Source organism: Perissodus microlepis, chromosome 14 (genome assembly GCF_051167445.1).
Source record: "Perissodus microlepis isolate ML-2025 ecotype Zambia chromosome 14, ASM5116744v1, whole genome shotgun sequence".
In the NCBI taxonomy this organism is placed as follows: Eukaryota; Metazoa; Chordata; class Actinopteri; order Cichliformes; family Cichlidae; genus Perissodus; species Perissodus microlepis.
In genome coordinates, this window is record NC_140474.1 from 11,218,756 (window position 1) to 11,233,049 (window position 14,294).

A 14,294-nucleotide genomic window follows, 5' to 3' on the forward strand; every position below is an offset into this window, starting at 1 on the left:
TGGCATTTACCTATGCAAATATGTGCAGGAAGAGCCGAAACAGACAGAAATAGTTTCATTTAATTTAATATTTTTTGTTACGAGTCTATTACCGCCAGTTTTTCAGCATTTTATCACGACGGAAAACTTTTTTTCCCTACAGTGTGAACATGACTTTAACGCAGCACACGTGTGTATACAGTACATCGACTTCTCACCGATGCATTACAGAAGCTCTGGGGTCATTCTGCGGCAGATTCTTCATACTTGTGGTGCTTTTCGTGCGTGTAGTAGGTTACCTGTGTCCGGGCTGTGATGGAGCGCTGGAGGGGCAGAGTGGCTCTGGTGACCGGAGCCTCGGCTGGGATTGGAGCGGCTGTGGCAGTAGAGCTGGTCCGGCTCGGAATGAAAGTGGTGGGCTGCGCCAGGGACGTCGGAAAAATCCAGGTTTGTTTTGAAGTGAAAACTCAGTTAACGCATAGAGTAATTTAACCTCTATACAGGGCTGGACTGCGTCGGCAAATACCCGGTATGCTCTTATCTGGCATACCGGGTATTTGTGTATATAAGTGACTCGAGCAGAGAAGTAAATTGTGATGTTAAAGTTACCGTTTTGCATAACATTTCCAGCTGTGTCAGACTTACATAATATAGAGAGGCTGGCCAGCAGCCAGCACATCCTGTATTATAGTTCTGTAAATCAAACTCTGTGACTCTATTGTTAACAACTTAAATGGTAAATGGCCTGTATTTGTATAGCGCTTTTACTAGTCCCCCCTAGGGACCCCAAAGCGCTTTACACACCCAGTCATCCACCCATTCACACACACACATTCACACACTGGTGGAGGCAAGCTACAGTTGTAGCCACAGCTGCCCTGGGGCAGATTTACGCAAAAGAAAGGAAAAAAAATACAGGAAAGTGTACCGAATGTTCAGTTCACAGTTCGAGGAATACCTCAAGAAGTAAGATAAAAATGTTTTTTGTAGGTATCATCATATAATCACACTCCTCCGTAATATAGTGATTATTAGGCCAATGAAATATGCCCATTGTGAGATGTTCACACTGGGAAGACCCAGACAAAACACACAAGTTAGTAGAACACCTAAACACAGACAAGCTGCTAAGATTCTTTTTGAAGTGAGAATAAGGATTTTAAATGATGGAACTGACTAGTAAAGGGAGGCAGCTGACTGATATGATGGAGAAGGAAGAAATGCGAATATCAGAAGAACAACTCACGTTGAACTGTTTGGAGACAAAGTTAGAGATGCAAGGCTGAGAGGGTATGGAAATGTGCAGAGGAAGGATAGTGGATATATAGGACAAAGGATATGGAATATAGAGCTGCCAGGCAGAAAGTAAAGAAGAAGACCACAGAGAAGATTCATGGATGTAGTGAAGGTTAATTGGCATGACAGAAGAATATGCTAGAGTCAGATGATACGCTAAAAAGAAAATGCACTGTTAGTTATTGAGTTCTGATATCCAGAATGAAAACTCCAATCTACATATTTGCAGTAACTTTACAGCAAAGGCAAACACACAGTAAATACAAAAGGGGAACAAGGCAAAGAGCAAACACCTGGTAAACACAGTGAAACAGGACAGCAAAACAGAACCCGACGCACACAGACTGAAGACTACCAAAGTAAAACAGGAAGTACACCGACTGAACTTACCGACACAGGCTCAAAAACAGGGGCTTCACACAGAGACAAGGAAACATGAGGCACAGAACAAGAACAGAAACCATGAACTATAAACATAATATAACAGAGAACAATAATTCAAGGAATAAAACTTAAACCAAAACACTGGGTCGCAGACCTAGGACTGTGGAAAAGTAACATTTGAATGGCAAATTCATACACTTTAAAAACACAAAATGGATTCTAAAGTCTGTCATCTTTTTCTTCTTGGTTTCAGAAACTGGCAGCAGAGTGTCAGAGTGCCGGTCATCCTGGTGTTTTGGTTCCTTTCAAGTGTGACTTGACCAAAGAGGAGGAGATTCTGGCCATGTTTGCAGCGATCAAAGAGCAGCACAAAGGCGTGGACGTGTGCATCAACAATGCTGGCTTGGCTCATCCAGAACCTCTGCTAAGTGGCAAAACCAGCAGCTGGAAGAACATGATGGATGTAAGAGCTCACATCTTGGTTTGGTCTACGAATGTTGTAGTGTGTGATTTCTGTGGGTTTTTCTCTGTATCTATTATTGTACGATCTACTGTACAATATAAAGCGCCTCAAGGCGACTGCTGTTGTGATTTGGTGCTATATAAATAAAATTGAATTGAATTGAATGTAAGATTCACATGAATGTTTTCCCAACAGGTCATTAAAATGTAACAACATGATGCGTGTGGTCACCGATCAGTGGTCTTAATGCATTTTTGTACCCACTGTGTGTGAGATGCAATAAGTAGATGTGCTATTTGGAGGTGTTGATTCCAGATACATTTTCTTTACTGTTTATTTCTCTGCTTCGTTCCTAACAGGTGAACGTTCTTGCACTGAGCATCTGCACGCGTGAAGCTTATCAGTCAATGAAAGAGAGAAACGTGGATGATGGGCACATCATAAACATCAACAGGTGCAGTTTTATTTAATAATGCTTTGTGATGGGTATGCTTGTGAAATTGGTTTAATTATTAAACAAAGACTATATCTTATAATCTTTATTAAACAGTCAGTCTCTGATTATGACAACACTACACATTGGACCTCACAGTGGACCTTTTGTTAAAGCTGGAGGGCAGGACTTTCCCTTACATTCAACCCAAACACGCCAATGCTCCCTATCTGTGCCATGACACATAGCAACCTCCAGTATTAGCATCATTATGTTTATTTTACCATGAAGTCCCATTTTATCAGAGTGACCTGGCAACCAAAGTGGTGCTATAAATTCTAATAAGTTAACAATGACTGGTTCACCTAAGAAAGTCTAGGAAGCATCCAATAAAAGTTGTCAACACTACACAGAAGACTGTTTTCACAGAAAACAATAGAAAAAGCAAAGAAGAGGGTAATAACAATGGCAATGGCTCTATCCCAATAACAAGGAGCAAATGATTATCTGTTGCATTCAAGCCAAAAAAAAAAAAAAAAAAGGAAAGCAAACAATGCTGATTAAACCTGTCAGCACCAGGTATTTCTCTCTGGAAATAAAAAAAAAGCCAATGAGAAACTCCAAATCGTGTCTCTAAAAGAATAACCTACAGATGAGTGCATGTTGGTAAATGCTGACCAGGTTACGACTTCTTCTGAACTGTCTTCTGTTGCAGCTTGTGTGGGCATAGTGTGATTCCCCATGCTGATCTACATTTCTACACCGCCACAAAGTATGCTGTAACCGCACTGACAGAGGGCCTGAGGCAGGAGCTGCATGCAGAAAAGAGCCATATCCGAGCCACAGTAAGGCTTTAAAAACACTGCACCCAGCTCCAAGACTGCCTTTAACACCAATATCAGCTTCTAAGAAACACATGCACAAAGTGTCTGAGACAGCAGTATTACCTGTTATAATATACACAAGGTGCTTCTTGATTCTTCTTCATTATCCAGAGGAACCCACCCGAGGGATTAATAAAGTTTTATCTTATCTTATCTTATCTTTTTTTTTTTTGCAGAGCATTTCTCCTGGTTTAGTGGAGACTGAATTTGCATCACGGTTCTACAAAGACAATCCAGATAAAGCAGCTGGTGCATACTCTGCATATAAGGTAACATTATTATTCGTACTGTTCGTGTACTGCTAATATGGTTACTCAGATACAACTATTAATCATTTTTCACTTCTCTGACAGCCTCTGGAAGCAATAGATGTTGCCAATGCTGTTACCTACGTGCTCAGAGCTCCTCCTCATGTTCAGGTGATTTTCTCTAATTTTAATGCTTTTTTTATTCTGACTTATTGTTTTTCCTCATCTACTATTTAATTGTCAATACTTTGTGTATAATAATATATAAGAACATCTTTCTTTCAGATTGGAGATGTTCTGATGAAAGGCACTGAGCAAGCTTAGGTTTGACCTACATGATTCCCCCTGAATGAACCTACTTTACTTTACTTTACTTTAATTTACTACATTTATAAACAGTTTGGTTTATGATGTTTGTACTGAAAATTTTCACTGATGTATAAAATAAAATGATGGTGGGTGGCTTGTTGAGTGTTCTTATTTTACTGAAGGAAACCTGATATAAACAACAGTTTTTTAAACACATCAACAACAGTTACATTTAACAGAACCAGGGGAGCCGAGATATTTGGAGAGATGTGCTGAGTACTGAAAGGAGGGGGCTCCAGATATGAGAGGCCACAAGTTGGGGTTCTGCAGAGCTTGGGACTGGACAGAAGAGCCCAAGAGTGGACACGGTGGAAATCGAGGTGGGTCTGATTGGATATGGAGTTTGGAAATAGAAGCTACAGTTGGAGTTGTCCGCCATTGCCTGCTGAATGCCGGCGAGGGGGAGGGGTCCAACCTGATCAGACGCGGTTCACTGCAACGATTACTAGACAAGAAGCTAGAGCCTCACCAAGCTGATGGGGCAACCCTGGAAGTGGTAAGGTGAGGGAGCTGGTACAGTGGTGGAAGTAGTGCTGCTCAGCTGAGGACTCGTGGTTTGGAATCAAGGGAAGCTGAGCTCCTCAGCAGTCGTGGAATTTAAGACTCCAACGAATCTTTGACTGAGTGGTAACGAACCATGTGCTGGATGTCGCTGTTGTTTTTGTCCTTTTTTGATTGTACTATTTTTCTCTGCTCATTGTTTTGAAATTCCTTATTGATACCATTTTTAGGTTAACATCTCAATGCTCAATGATTACAGTAATACTACTGGTGTAAATGGTATTAAGAGCAACAGGCTTGCAGTGTTCCAGTGTTCAAGTCAAGTCAAGTCAACTTTATTTTGTCAATTCTACCACATGTACAGGACATACAGAGAATAGAAATTTCGTTACTCTCAAACCCTAGGTGAAATAGCAAATGAACATTTAAATATAAGAGAGTGATTAAAAAATGCAAATAAAATAATTAAAAATAAAAATTTAAATAAATACAATACAATTTTACGTATAACAAGAAAGCTATGCAATATACAATATACAATATTCAAGTAGGATAAATGACATTGAGTGTAAACCAGGCAGAGTAGTGCAAATAAGCAAATAGTGCAAATGGAGATTTAGTAATATACGGTAAGAGATAGTATAACAACAAAGTCTTATGAGATAATGGCAGTCCAATGCTCCACAAAGTGACTGGTAACTGGTGCAGGCCAGTGAGTGAAGTCAGAGAGTGTGTGTGTGTGAGTGTGTGTGACAGAGTTCAGTGAGACCGTGAAGGAGAAGAGGGGAGAGGGGGCAGAATCGGAAGGGAGTTAAGCTTCCTGACAGCCTGATGGATGAAGCTGTCCTTCAGTCTGCTGGTCCTGGCCTGGAGACTCCGCAGTCTCCTCCCTGACGGCAGCAGCTTGAAGAAGCTTTGCATTGGGTGCGTGGGATCAGCCGCTATGCAAAGGGCTTTTTTAGTGAGACGGGTGCTGTAAATGTCCTGGAGGGAAGGGAGAGAGACACCAATGATCCTCTCTGCAGCCCTCACTATGCGTTGGAGGGTTCTATGACAGGACGCATTGCAGGCTCCAAACCACACAGCGATGCAGCTCGACAGGATGCTCTCGATGGTGCCTCTGTAGAAAGTGTACATGATGGGGGCTGGTGCTCCTGCTCTTCTTAGTTTGCGGAGAAAGAAGAGACGCTGCTGTGATTTCTTGGCCAGTGCTGTGGTGTTGTGTTCATCCTCAGTTCAGCAGATGCATCTGTCATTAGGGTGGCTATACATCATCTAGTTCAGCTTTGCTGCTGTCTTCTTCCAGGGTTGGCTCATTACATCCACACTGCTCACTATTGTTCCCACTGCAATGTAGGATCTGTTTATCCAGTTTCCATAGCAGATGTCTTCTACTGATGTTATAGCAATGAGCACCCAATGACATAACCTCTGTCATTGGGTCAGCTGGCATAATGGTATAATGTGAGGGTTTGTTCTATAAACAGAAAGATGAAGACAGAGAACTTTCTTAGCTGCACACTTTGTTTAACACAACATTCACCGAGTGAGTTCTCTAACTAGTCAGAAGTTAGAAAGTCCTCGACTTGGATAAATATGGGAAAACCAACTAGCTAGATTCAAGACTCTGTTTTGAAAGTGAATATGTAAACATTATAAGCATGTAATCGTGTAAATACCAAAACATGTAAATATTAAATATAAATGGAAATGTGTACATAATTACATCTGTAAACATCATAAACACATCTCTGTAAATCAAATGAAATATGAATTTACTTCTACACCGTACAAAATAATTCAATTTAATATTTAAGTCCTTGCCCGTCTATTCCTTGTATATGAATCATAACTTTAAAAAATAAACAGGTCTAACTCATTCTGTGTGTGCAGAGAGTTCAGACACACACACACACACACACACACACACACACACACACACACACACACACATATATATATATATATATATATATATATATATATATATATATGTCTCCATAAAATGCGATAGAATTAGGTTACTTGAATGCAAGTAAACATATCATAGTATAGTTTTTACTTGAATAAACAAAAGAACCGATTCAACTGTTTTCCTACAGTTTGCTGATGACTTGAACGCAGCACACAGGCATATGATGTGTTTAAAAGCATCGCATGTTCACGAGTACAAGACAGTTGGAGCTCCGGAGTCCGTTTTCTTCGGACTTAGCGTCCCTGGCATCATACTTGAGGTGCTTTCGTCCGTGTAGCAGATTACCGGGCTGTGATGGAGCGCTGGCGGGGTAGAGTGGCTCTGGTGACCGGAGCCTCGGTCGGGATTGGGGCGACTATAGCCGTGGAACTGGTCCGGCTCGGTATGAAAGTAATGGGCTGCGCCAGGGACATCGGAAAAATCCAGGTTTGTTCTGAAGTGGAAACTCAGATCCTGCAGAGAGTAATTTGATGTAAACTAGCTAGCACGGAGTAAATTTTGATGTTAAAGTTGCCGTAATGCAAATAAATAAATAAATAAAGCTTTCAGACTTACAAAAGAGAGGCTGGGCGAGCAGGAAGCATTAAACTATTATAAACTGACGAAAGCATGTAGTTACAGCACACTAATATATTACATTATTATTTAACTGCACAAGTGTTTTGTTAACAGCCACTGCACGGAACCACTTTCTGAAGTTTTTTTTATTTCCTTGATGAAATGCGTGAACTGTTTGAATCATACCTCAAGACAAAACCAGAGAAAAGGCTTTTGCAGGCATCATCACATCATCATGTGCCTGCTGTTACAAAATGATTATTAGGTCAGTGAAATAAGCAAAACTCAAAAACGGGCAGAACATCCAAACACAGGCAAACTACTGTTTGTGGATGATACGCATGGGTCACTGAGCTTTGATATGCAAACTGAAAACTCAAATCAATGTATTTACAGTAACTTAATCTACATGTTTGAATGGTAGATTCGTACACATTAAAAACACAAATGGGATTCTGAAGTCTGTCATCTTTTTCTATTCTGGTTTCAGAAACTGGCAGCAGAGTGTCAGAGTGCTGGCCACCCTGGTGTTTTGGTTCCTTTCAAGTGTGACTTGAGCAAAGAGGAGGAGATTCTGGCCATGTTTGCAGCGATCAAAGAGCAGCACAAAGGTGTGGACGTGTGCATCAACAATGCTGGCTTGGCTCATCCAGACCTGCTGCTAAATGGCAAAACCAGTGGCTGGAAGAACATGATGGATGTAAGAGCTCTGAGTTATTGTAGAAATAAAATACTTGTTTTGATCTGGAAGAATGTTTCGCATTGCAGATCATTGCATTGTAAAAAGTAATTCACATTTGTTGATTCCAGATATTTTCTTTACATTTTATTTATTTTCTTGGTTACTTACAGGTGAACGTTCTTGCTCTGAGTATCTGCACACGTGAAGCTTATCAGTCAATGAAAGAGAGAAATGTTGACGATGGCCACATCATAAACATAAACAGGTGTGCAATTTTTCACAAACTTGTAATATTGTTATTACCATTATCTGTATTTTACCACAAAGTCTCATTTTACAGAAGGAGAGTGCCTAGTGACTGGGCCTTAGCTTAAGGGGCCCACTGGCATCCATCAGTCTAGTAACTGAATATTTCAATTCATTTTAATTATATTTATATAGCACCAAATCACGACAACAGTCAATTCAAGGCGCTTAATACTGTAAGGTAAAGATTCTACAATAATACACAAAAACCCTGGCAATCAGACAACCTCCTGTGAGTAAATACTTTGGCGACAGTAGGAAAGAAAAACTTCCTTTTAACAGGAAGAAACTTCTGATAGGACGAGTCAGCCATGAATGGTTGTGGGTCCATTTAACAAATTAACAAAGTCAAAGAGAAACTGCAAAACATCAGGATAAAATAACTGCTGCAACCTTATATACAGTTTTGTGGGCAGCAGAGTGTCTTACATCAGTGAGAAATGACTTAAAAAATAACACAAAATAAATGTTGCTTAATGCTCGCCTGGTTAATGCCTCATAAATCTGTTGCAGCATGTGCGGACATCGTGTAGTTCCCAAAGCTGTTCTGCATTTCTACACCGCCACAAAGTATGCTGTAACCGCCCTGACGGAGGGACTGAGGCAGGAGCTGCGTGCAGAAAACAGCCATATCCGAGCCACAGTAAGGCTGCAGCCAATCTAAAAGTGTCTGAAACACCAATATTACAGTTTTCAGATACACACATGTAGTAGTTTGTGAAGATCCCTCAATATCAGCTCTTTTTTGCAGTGTATATCTCCTGGTTTAGTGGAGACAGAATTTGCTCTCCGGCTCTACAGCAACAGTCCTGATAAAGCATCTGGTGCATATTCTGCATATAAGGTAAAATTATTATTCCTACTATTCATGCACTGCTAATACGATAACTCAGATAAAATGTATTTCATTTGGATGCCAGTCTAGCTCACTGGGTCAAGCAGGCGACCCATATGCCAAAAGGCCACTATAGGGGCTCAGGTATGATCTGACCTGGCCACTTTCTGCATGTGATTCATTCCCTGCGTTTCTGTCTACTCTACTGATCTATAAAAATAAAGAAGAAAAGGCCCAAAATAAAAACATTTTTAAAGCTGTTAATCATGTTCCACTTCTCTGACAGCCTCTGGAAGCAATAGATGTTGCCAATGCTGTTACATACGTGCTCAGTGCGCCTGCTCACGTTCAGGTGATTTCCTCTTATTTTAATTCTTTTTTATTGTGAATTATTGGTTTTCCTGATTTGCTGTTTAAACATCAGCACTTTGCTTGTAATAATATTTAAAAAACATCTTTCTTTCAGATTGGAGATGTTCAGATGCAAGGCACGGAGCAAGCTTAGGGTTGACCTACATGATCCCCCTGAATAAACCTACTTCCTTACTACACTTATGAAAATGATGAGTTGTGATATGGTCATGAAACAGTTTTGTTTATGATGTTTGTCATTAAAGTTTTCACTGATTTATAAAATAAAATGTTTTTGTGGGGGAAATTTGTGAGTGTTCTTATTTCACTGAAGGAAATCTGATTTAAAGAGCAGTGTATGGTGGAAAACATACAATTGTAGGTGTAAAAATATCTCAAACATATGTTTCATTCCTCCAACAATAGTAATAAAATGTAAAGTTAATATATAATACCTCACTAATTCATGGGAAAGTAGAGTCTGAGAATATTAGTTAACAAAGTTAACCCACCGTGTGTAAAAACAAAAACTGTGGTGACTCTTTGTGACAAGGGAACAGTGAAAAGTAGCTTCAGATTTCGGTTAACTAAAAGACTTTTTTCACACCTTGTTTCATGTCTTAGCATATTCCAACTTCAAACTATAACAACACTGGACCCCACCAGATGGATTATGCAGCAAAGTCTTTTTTTGACTAGTATTCTTCCTAATTGTGGTCACGATGACTCTGAGCCTACTCTGAAAAAAATAATCTTCTTGTTTTTGGAAACATTGGAACAATTGCTGACATGTTTTTTTTCCACTGATGATCCTGTTTTTTGTGTTGTTTGTACTTTTCTATTTTCCTTTGTACTAAAATGGACTTATATGTCTGAAGTAATGTTTCGATGTAGAGGGAGGATAAGCTTTCACCCCTTTCTGTTTTGACCACTAGAGGTCACAAGCATGACAGAGAGATTAGGTACCCTGCTTATGTCTCCAATTTGATTGATGGCCCTAGCCTTGACCTTTTGACCCCACCGGAAGTACTCCGGAAGTGTGTAATATGATCCATAAGCGCGATGAATTGCATCCGGTGAGGGGGAGGGTACTCCGGAAGTGTGTATTGGATTCCATATGTGTGACGAAATGCAACCGGTGGGGGGAAAATTTATGTTTTCTCCCTTAGAGGGAGGGGGGTCGGTGGAGGGAGGAGAATTAAAAACAGAGAGGGAGGGGTATGGTTCCTGGGGGGATCAGAGAGGGAGGGGTTCCTGAGGCATGGGGGTGACGCAGCAGATTTCTGTTGAGTCAGTGCTGTATAGAGAGACAGAGCAGCAGTTAGTTTTCCACAGACAAACTCATAGTTTGAATTCTGTTTAAATATTATGACAATAACCCTTTAGCAATCAGTTTCACAAGAACTGGCAGCATCTTCCAACCACCAGTCAAAACCAGTCATATTTTTCTCACACGACTTGTGTTTGCTAGATGGTTGCTGACTGGTCTTTAGAGTACTAAAGCAAATACTAACTGATTACTAAAGTAATAGAAAACAATGGAATTGAGTTTTTTAGTGGTATTAAAAGAACATTTAATTGTATAATGAACACCGACATATAGACATGTAGTTTTAAAATTTGTGCAAATTATTCACACAATCATGTGTTTTGCATATTTTAATGCATTAAAACCAGTGTATGTACAATAAAAACATTCAAAACAATATTTCACATGAGAATAGTGTTTTTTTTACTAGAAGATCAAAATATTGTGTTCAGCGCATGAAAGTATTGTTAAAAATGTTTAGTAAAATTTAAATATTTATTTCTGGACATTTCAATTTTGGACAGGTGTCACTTTATATTATAAAATAAAATACCAGATGGCAATGAAAGTTTGCAACTGATAAACAGCATTACGAGGGAGCAGAATCATAAAAATGTGAGAGTAGAGTTTTAAATTCATTAAACACTGCAAGTAACTCAATAGTAAGGAAACCTCTTGGGAATTATCTAAAATTATGCCAGATTATTTATTGTTGATTCCCTTATTAATGTCTTCATCAGAACTACATTTCACACTGACGTGCAGTACTGTGCAAAAACCTTGAATCACCTCTCATTTCTTTTGGTTTTGCTTCACTGAAGCCATACTTTCTTATAATTTTTAAAGTGGTCTAGAACAGCAGTTTTCCGGTTTATTCTCTGGACATTGGCTGCTTTTTAACCAATTTTTAGTTCTGTGGATTCACCTCTTGTTGTTTAAGCCACATCAGAATTGGTCTCAAAGCAAAGAATGGCTTCTTGACAGCCACTCTTAAGAAAGGGATGGGTAGAAAAAGCTGAGGTGTGCCAAATAACACACAAACTGAAAATGACTGAAAATAGCGTGGCATTCAAACGTGAAATTTTTGGTTCAAATTGTTGTCAGTATGTACAGAGGTGGTCAGGAGAGAGGTACAGCACTCATCTACAGTCATCTGTAAAACACACTGGAGGTTCTGTCACGGTTTGGGGCTGTTTTCCACCAGAGAGGTTGTGAATCTTGTCAAAACTGATGGAACTATGAACACAGAATAGTACTGTCAAAGTTTGTTCCACCATGTAATACCATCTGGAAAACATCTGAGTGGCAGTGTTTTCATTTTTTAGCTTGACAGTGATGACAGACACACTGCCAATGCAGTAAAAGCACACCTGTATAGAAAAAAGACACAGTGGAATACTATCAGTCATAGACTGACCTCCCCAGAACCTGAACCTTAATATTACTGAAGCAGTGTTGGATCATCCTTGCAGAGGATGAAACAACAGGCAGACAAGATTTGAAGAAGAGTTTTGAATTTCGCTCAAAATGCCTGGAGACCTATTCCTGAAGACTACTTAAATTACAAGAAAGCATGCCTACATGAGTTCAGGCTGTTTTAAAAAGAAAAATGGTCATCAAGCTTATTTTTGTTAACTGAAATAAAAATCACAAGTAGACTTCAAAGGAAAATAACTCAAATGATTTTGTGAATTTGAAGACTAAAAAACAAAAACTACAGAGGAAATAATTCATGCAATATTCATTATTTTGGTAACACTTTTTTATTACAACTTGCCTGTTGAGGCTTTCATTGGTGTGTTTACTGAGACTGTGTACACAGCTTTTATTGTAACACCCCTCCATACAGTAACAACTAAAAAGAAACTAACAATGAAACTAATAAATAACTAAGTCAAACTAAACTGAATTAACAACAGAAAGATCTCATATTACATTTTTTGTGTGATGGTAGATATCAATAACACCACGAGCTGTTCCAGCTTTAATTTTGGTGAAAATTGGGTTAAGGTTAGGTTAAGGTCAAGGTCACAACAAATATGAAAATCAGAAAAAAACTTTAAATTACCCACAATATTTTACAGGTTGTCTTTAAGCTTCAACAATAAACTAGGTCTTGGGGGACATGAGTAACTAGATTGGCTAAGCATTTGACCTTGACCTCTACTGTTAGCCCCTGAGGTCAAAGCTGACCTTGAAAACAAATGTCAAGACACCATATTGAGTATAACACATCATAGCACGGAGAGAGCTGCACAATAGTCTTTTTACTTATTTATTTTTTTAATCCAACACCGTACGGCATCACAATGATGCCATGTAGTTTCGCAAAAATCACACATGGATGAATATCTCTTAAAATCTAAAGTTTTTACAGTTTATATTAGCCAAAGATTTCAGCCAGTTCTACTCCGATCATACAGGTAAAGATAATAAAATACACCATTTTAGTATGTAATGCTAAAAGGTCAGAGGTCAAAAGTCAAACATCAGAGTGTTGATTTGAAAACAGGGTGCCGTTAGCATCTTGTAATAAAATGTTTTCATATAGCCTTTGACCTTCATGGGAGTTGCGCTCTTTGACTGCACTTGTTAGATCTGGTTTTGCCCTGTATATTGTTTTTCAATTTATACATGCATGTTTCGATAAATCACTGCAGCCATTTTCCTAGAAAAATATAAAAGAAATATGTGATGGGGAAAGAAATAAGACATTTGCACAGTACTGAATGTGTGTGCGTGCATGACTCACCAACATACAGACATCTACCCAGAACCAGTAAGTGGTACAGCATTGAGAAACTTCCTGTGGTCTTGTAACACTCAACCTGCCTGTTTCTGAGAATAAGCTGAGAAACTCACTGTTCCTCAGGTTAACATGTAGCATGCGGACAACACCAGGCGACTGCTCAGAGTCCAGTTCAATTTGTTCTGTAGGCTAAAGACAAATGACGTATTAGATTTTGACTATCCAAAGCATTTCTGGTGTAGAATAACATTCAACCGTTGAGCAGAAATGTTATGTTCATAGTGTCATTGTAACACCTCCATAAGATGAGGAAATATAACCTAAAATTTGTATAATTTGTAACTATCACTCAAACTGTTAGATCGCTGCCCTCAGTCCAAAATAACTATTTGGTGAAGACTGCGTTTTGCAATGAGAGAGAAATGGAATTTTCTCTCCGTTTCTTATCAGCACTGTGCAAAAAGGCCCCCATTTCCCCCCCGCTTTCCTTTTTAGAATTTCTGCTTACTACTAATAGGTAATTGCCTGTGGCTCTGACAAAAGGCAATTGAAGGAAAGACAGAGAGAGTGAGCGAGAGAGATGAGGTGGAGAGCAGAAAAGGGTATTAGACTTGGAGTGTATTTTGTCAACAACACAATATGACATACTTAAAATAAAGGCAGAATAAATGAAGTCTGGCTATTCTTTGTGTTTCGGCCAATTATGTTCAGGACATATAGATGAGAATACATTATGTAGAATTTATTTTTGTGTCTCGGTGAGTCATGTCTCCATATTAAAAGAAATATTTTTCTACAACTTCAATAGATTTCCTTTCCTGTTGCTGTTGAGGGTTACAGAACGCCCACTTAAAGGATTTGGGAATATCCCTCACACATTGCAAAGTGTAATGACAGACTCACCGCTATTTCCCCTTTTTGGTTTTATATCTCACAGTATACAGTGTGTTTTGAAAAGAGATTTAAAAGGAG

The 14,294-nt window shown here is 39.1% G+C and overlaps 2 protein-coding genes across 2 annotated transcripts; both read left to right on the forward strand.

The window, feature by feature from the left end:
- The first annotated feature begins 188 nt into the window (after positions 1–188).
- LOC146373492 (dehydrogenase/reductase SDR family member 11-like) lies at positions 189–4,126 on the forward strand. Its single transcript, XM_084950467.1, has 7 exons — positions 189–426; positions 1,913–2,122; positions 2,482–2,576; positions 3,271–3,400; positions 3,616–3,708; positions 3,793–3,858; positions 3,973–4,126. Exons 1-7 carry the CDS (start codon positions 295–297, stop codon positions 4,009–4,011), a joined length of 765 nt encoding a protein of 254 aa, XP_084806593.1. The 5' UTR covers positions 189–294; the 3' UTR covers positions 4,012–4,126.
- Positions 4,127–6,798: 2,672 nt separating this feature from the next.
- Positions 6,799–9,700, forward strand: LOC146373493 (dehydrogenase/reductase SDR family member 11-like). The gene is made up of 7 exons (XM_084950469.1): positions 6,799–6,958; positions 7,581–7,790; positions 7,943–8,037; positions 8,592–8,721; positions 8,830–8,922; positions 9,200–9,265; positions 9,380–9,700. The coding sequence occupies exons 1-7, from the start codon at positions 6,827–6,829 to the stop codon at positions 9,416–9,418; spliced, it is 765 nt and encodes a 254-aa protein (XP_084806595.1). The 5' UTR covers positions 6,799–6,826; the 3' UTR covers positions 9,419–9,700.
- Positions 9,701–14,294: the final 4,594 nt, after the last annotated feature.

What these genes read in the sequence shown, in the direction of transcription:
- LOC146373492 (XM_084950467.1), top strand. Translation starts at nt 295, where the DNA reads ATGGAGCGCTGGAGGGGCAGAGTGGCTCTGGTGACCGGAGCCTCGGCT. An exon ending in AGAGCCATATCCGAGCCACA is followed by an intron (nt 3,401 to 3,615) that starts GTAAGGCTTTAA and finishes TTTTTTTTGCAG; the next exon opens with AGCATTTCTCCTGGTTTAGT. An exon ending in GAGCTCCTCCTCATGTTCAG is followed by an intron (nt 3,859 to 3,972) that starts GTGATTTTCTCT and finishes TCTTTCTTTCAG; the next exon opens with ATTGGAGATGTTCTGATGAA.
- LOC146373493 (XM_084950469.1), top strand. Translation starts at nt 6,827, where the DNA reads ATGGAGCGCTGGCGGGGTAGAGTGGCTCTGGTGACCGGAGCCTCGGTC. An exon ending in GGGACATCGGAAAAATCCAG is followed by an intron (nt 6,959 to 7,580) that starts GTTTGTTCTGAA and finishes TTCTGGTTTCAG; the next exon opens with AAACTGGCAGCAGAGTGTCA. An exon ending in ACAGCCATATCCGAGCCACA is followed by an intron (nt 8,722 to 8,829) that starts GTAAGGCTGCAG and finishes TCTTTTTTGCAG; the next exon opens with TGTATATCTCCTGGTTTAGT.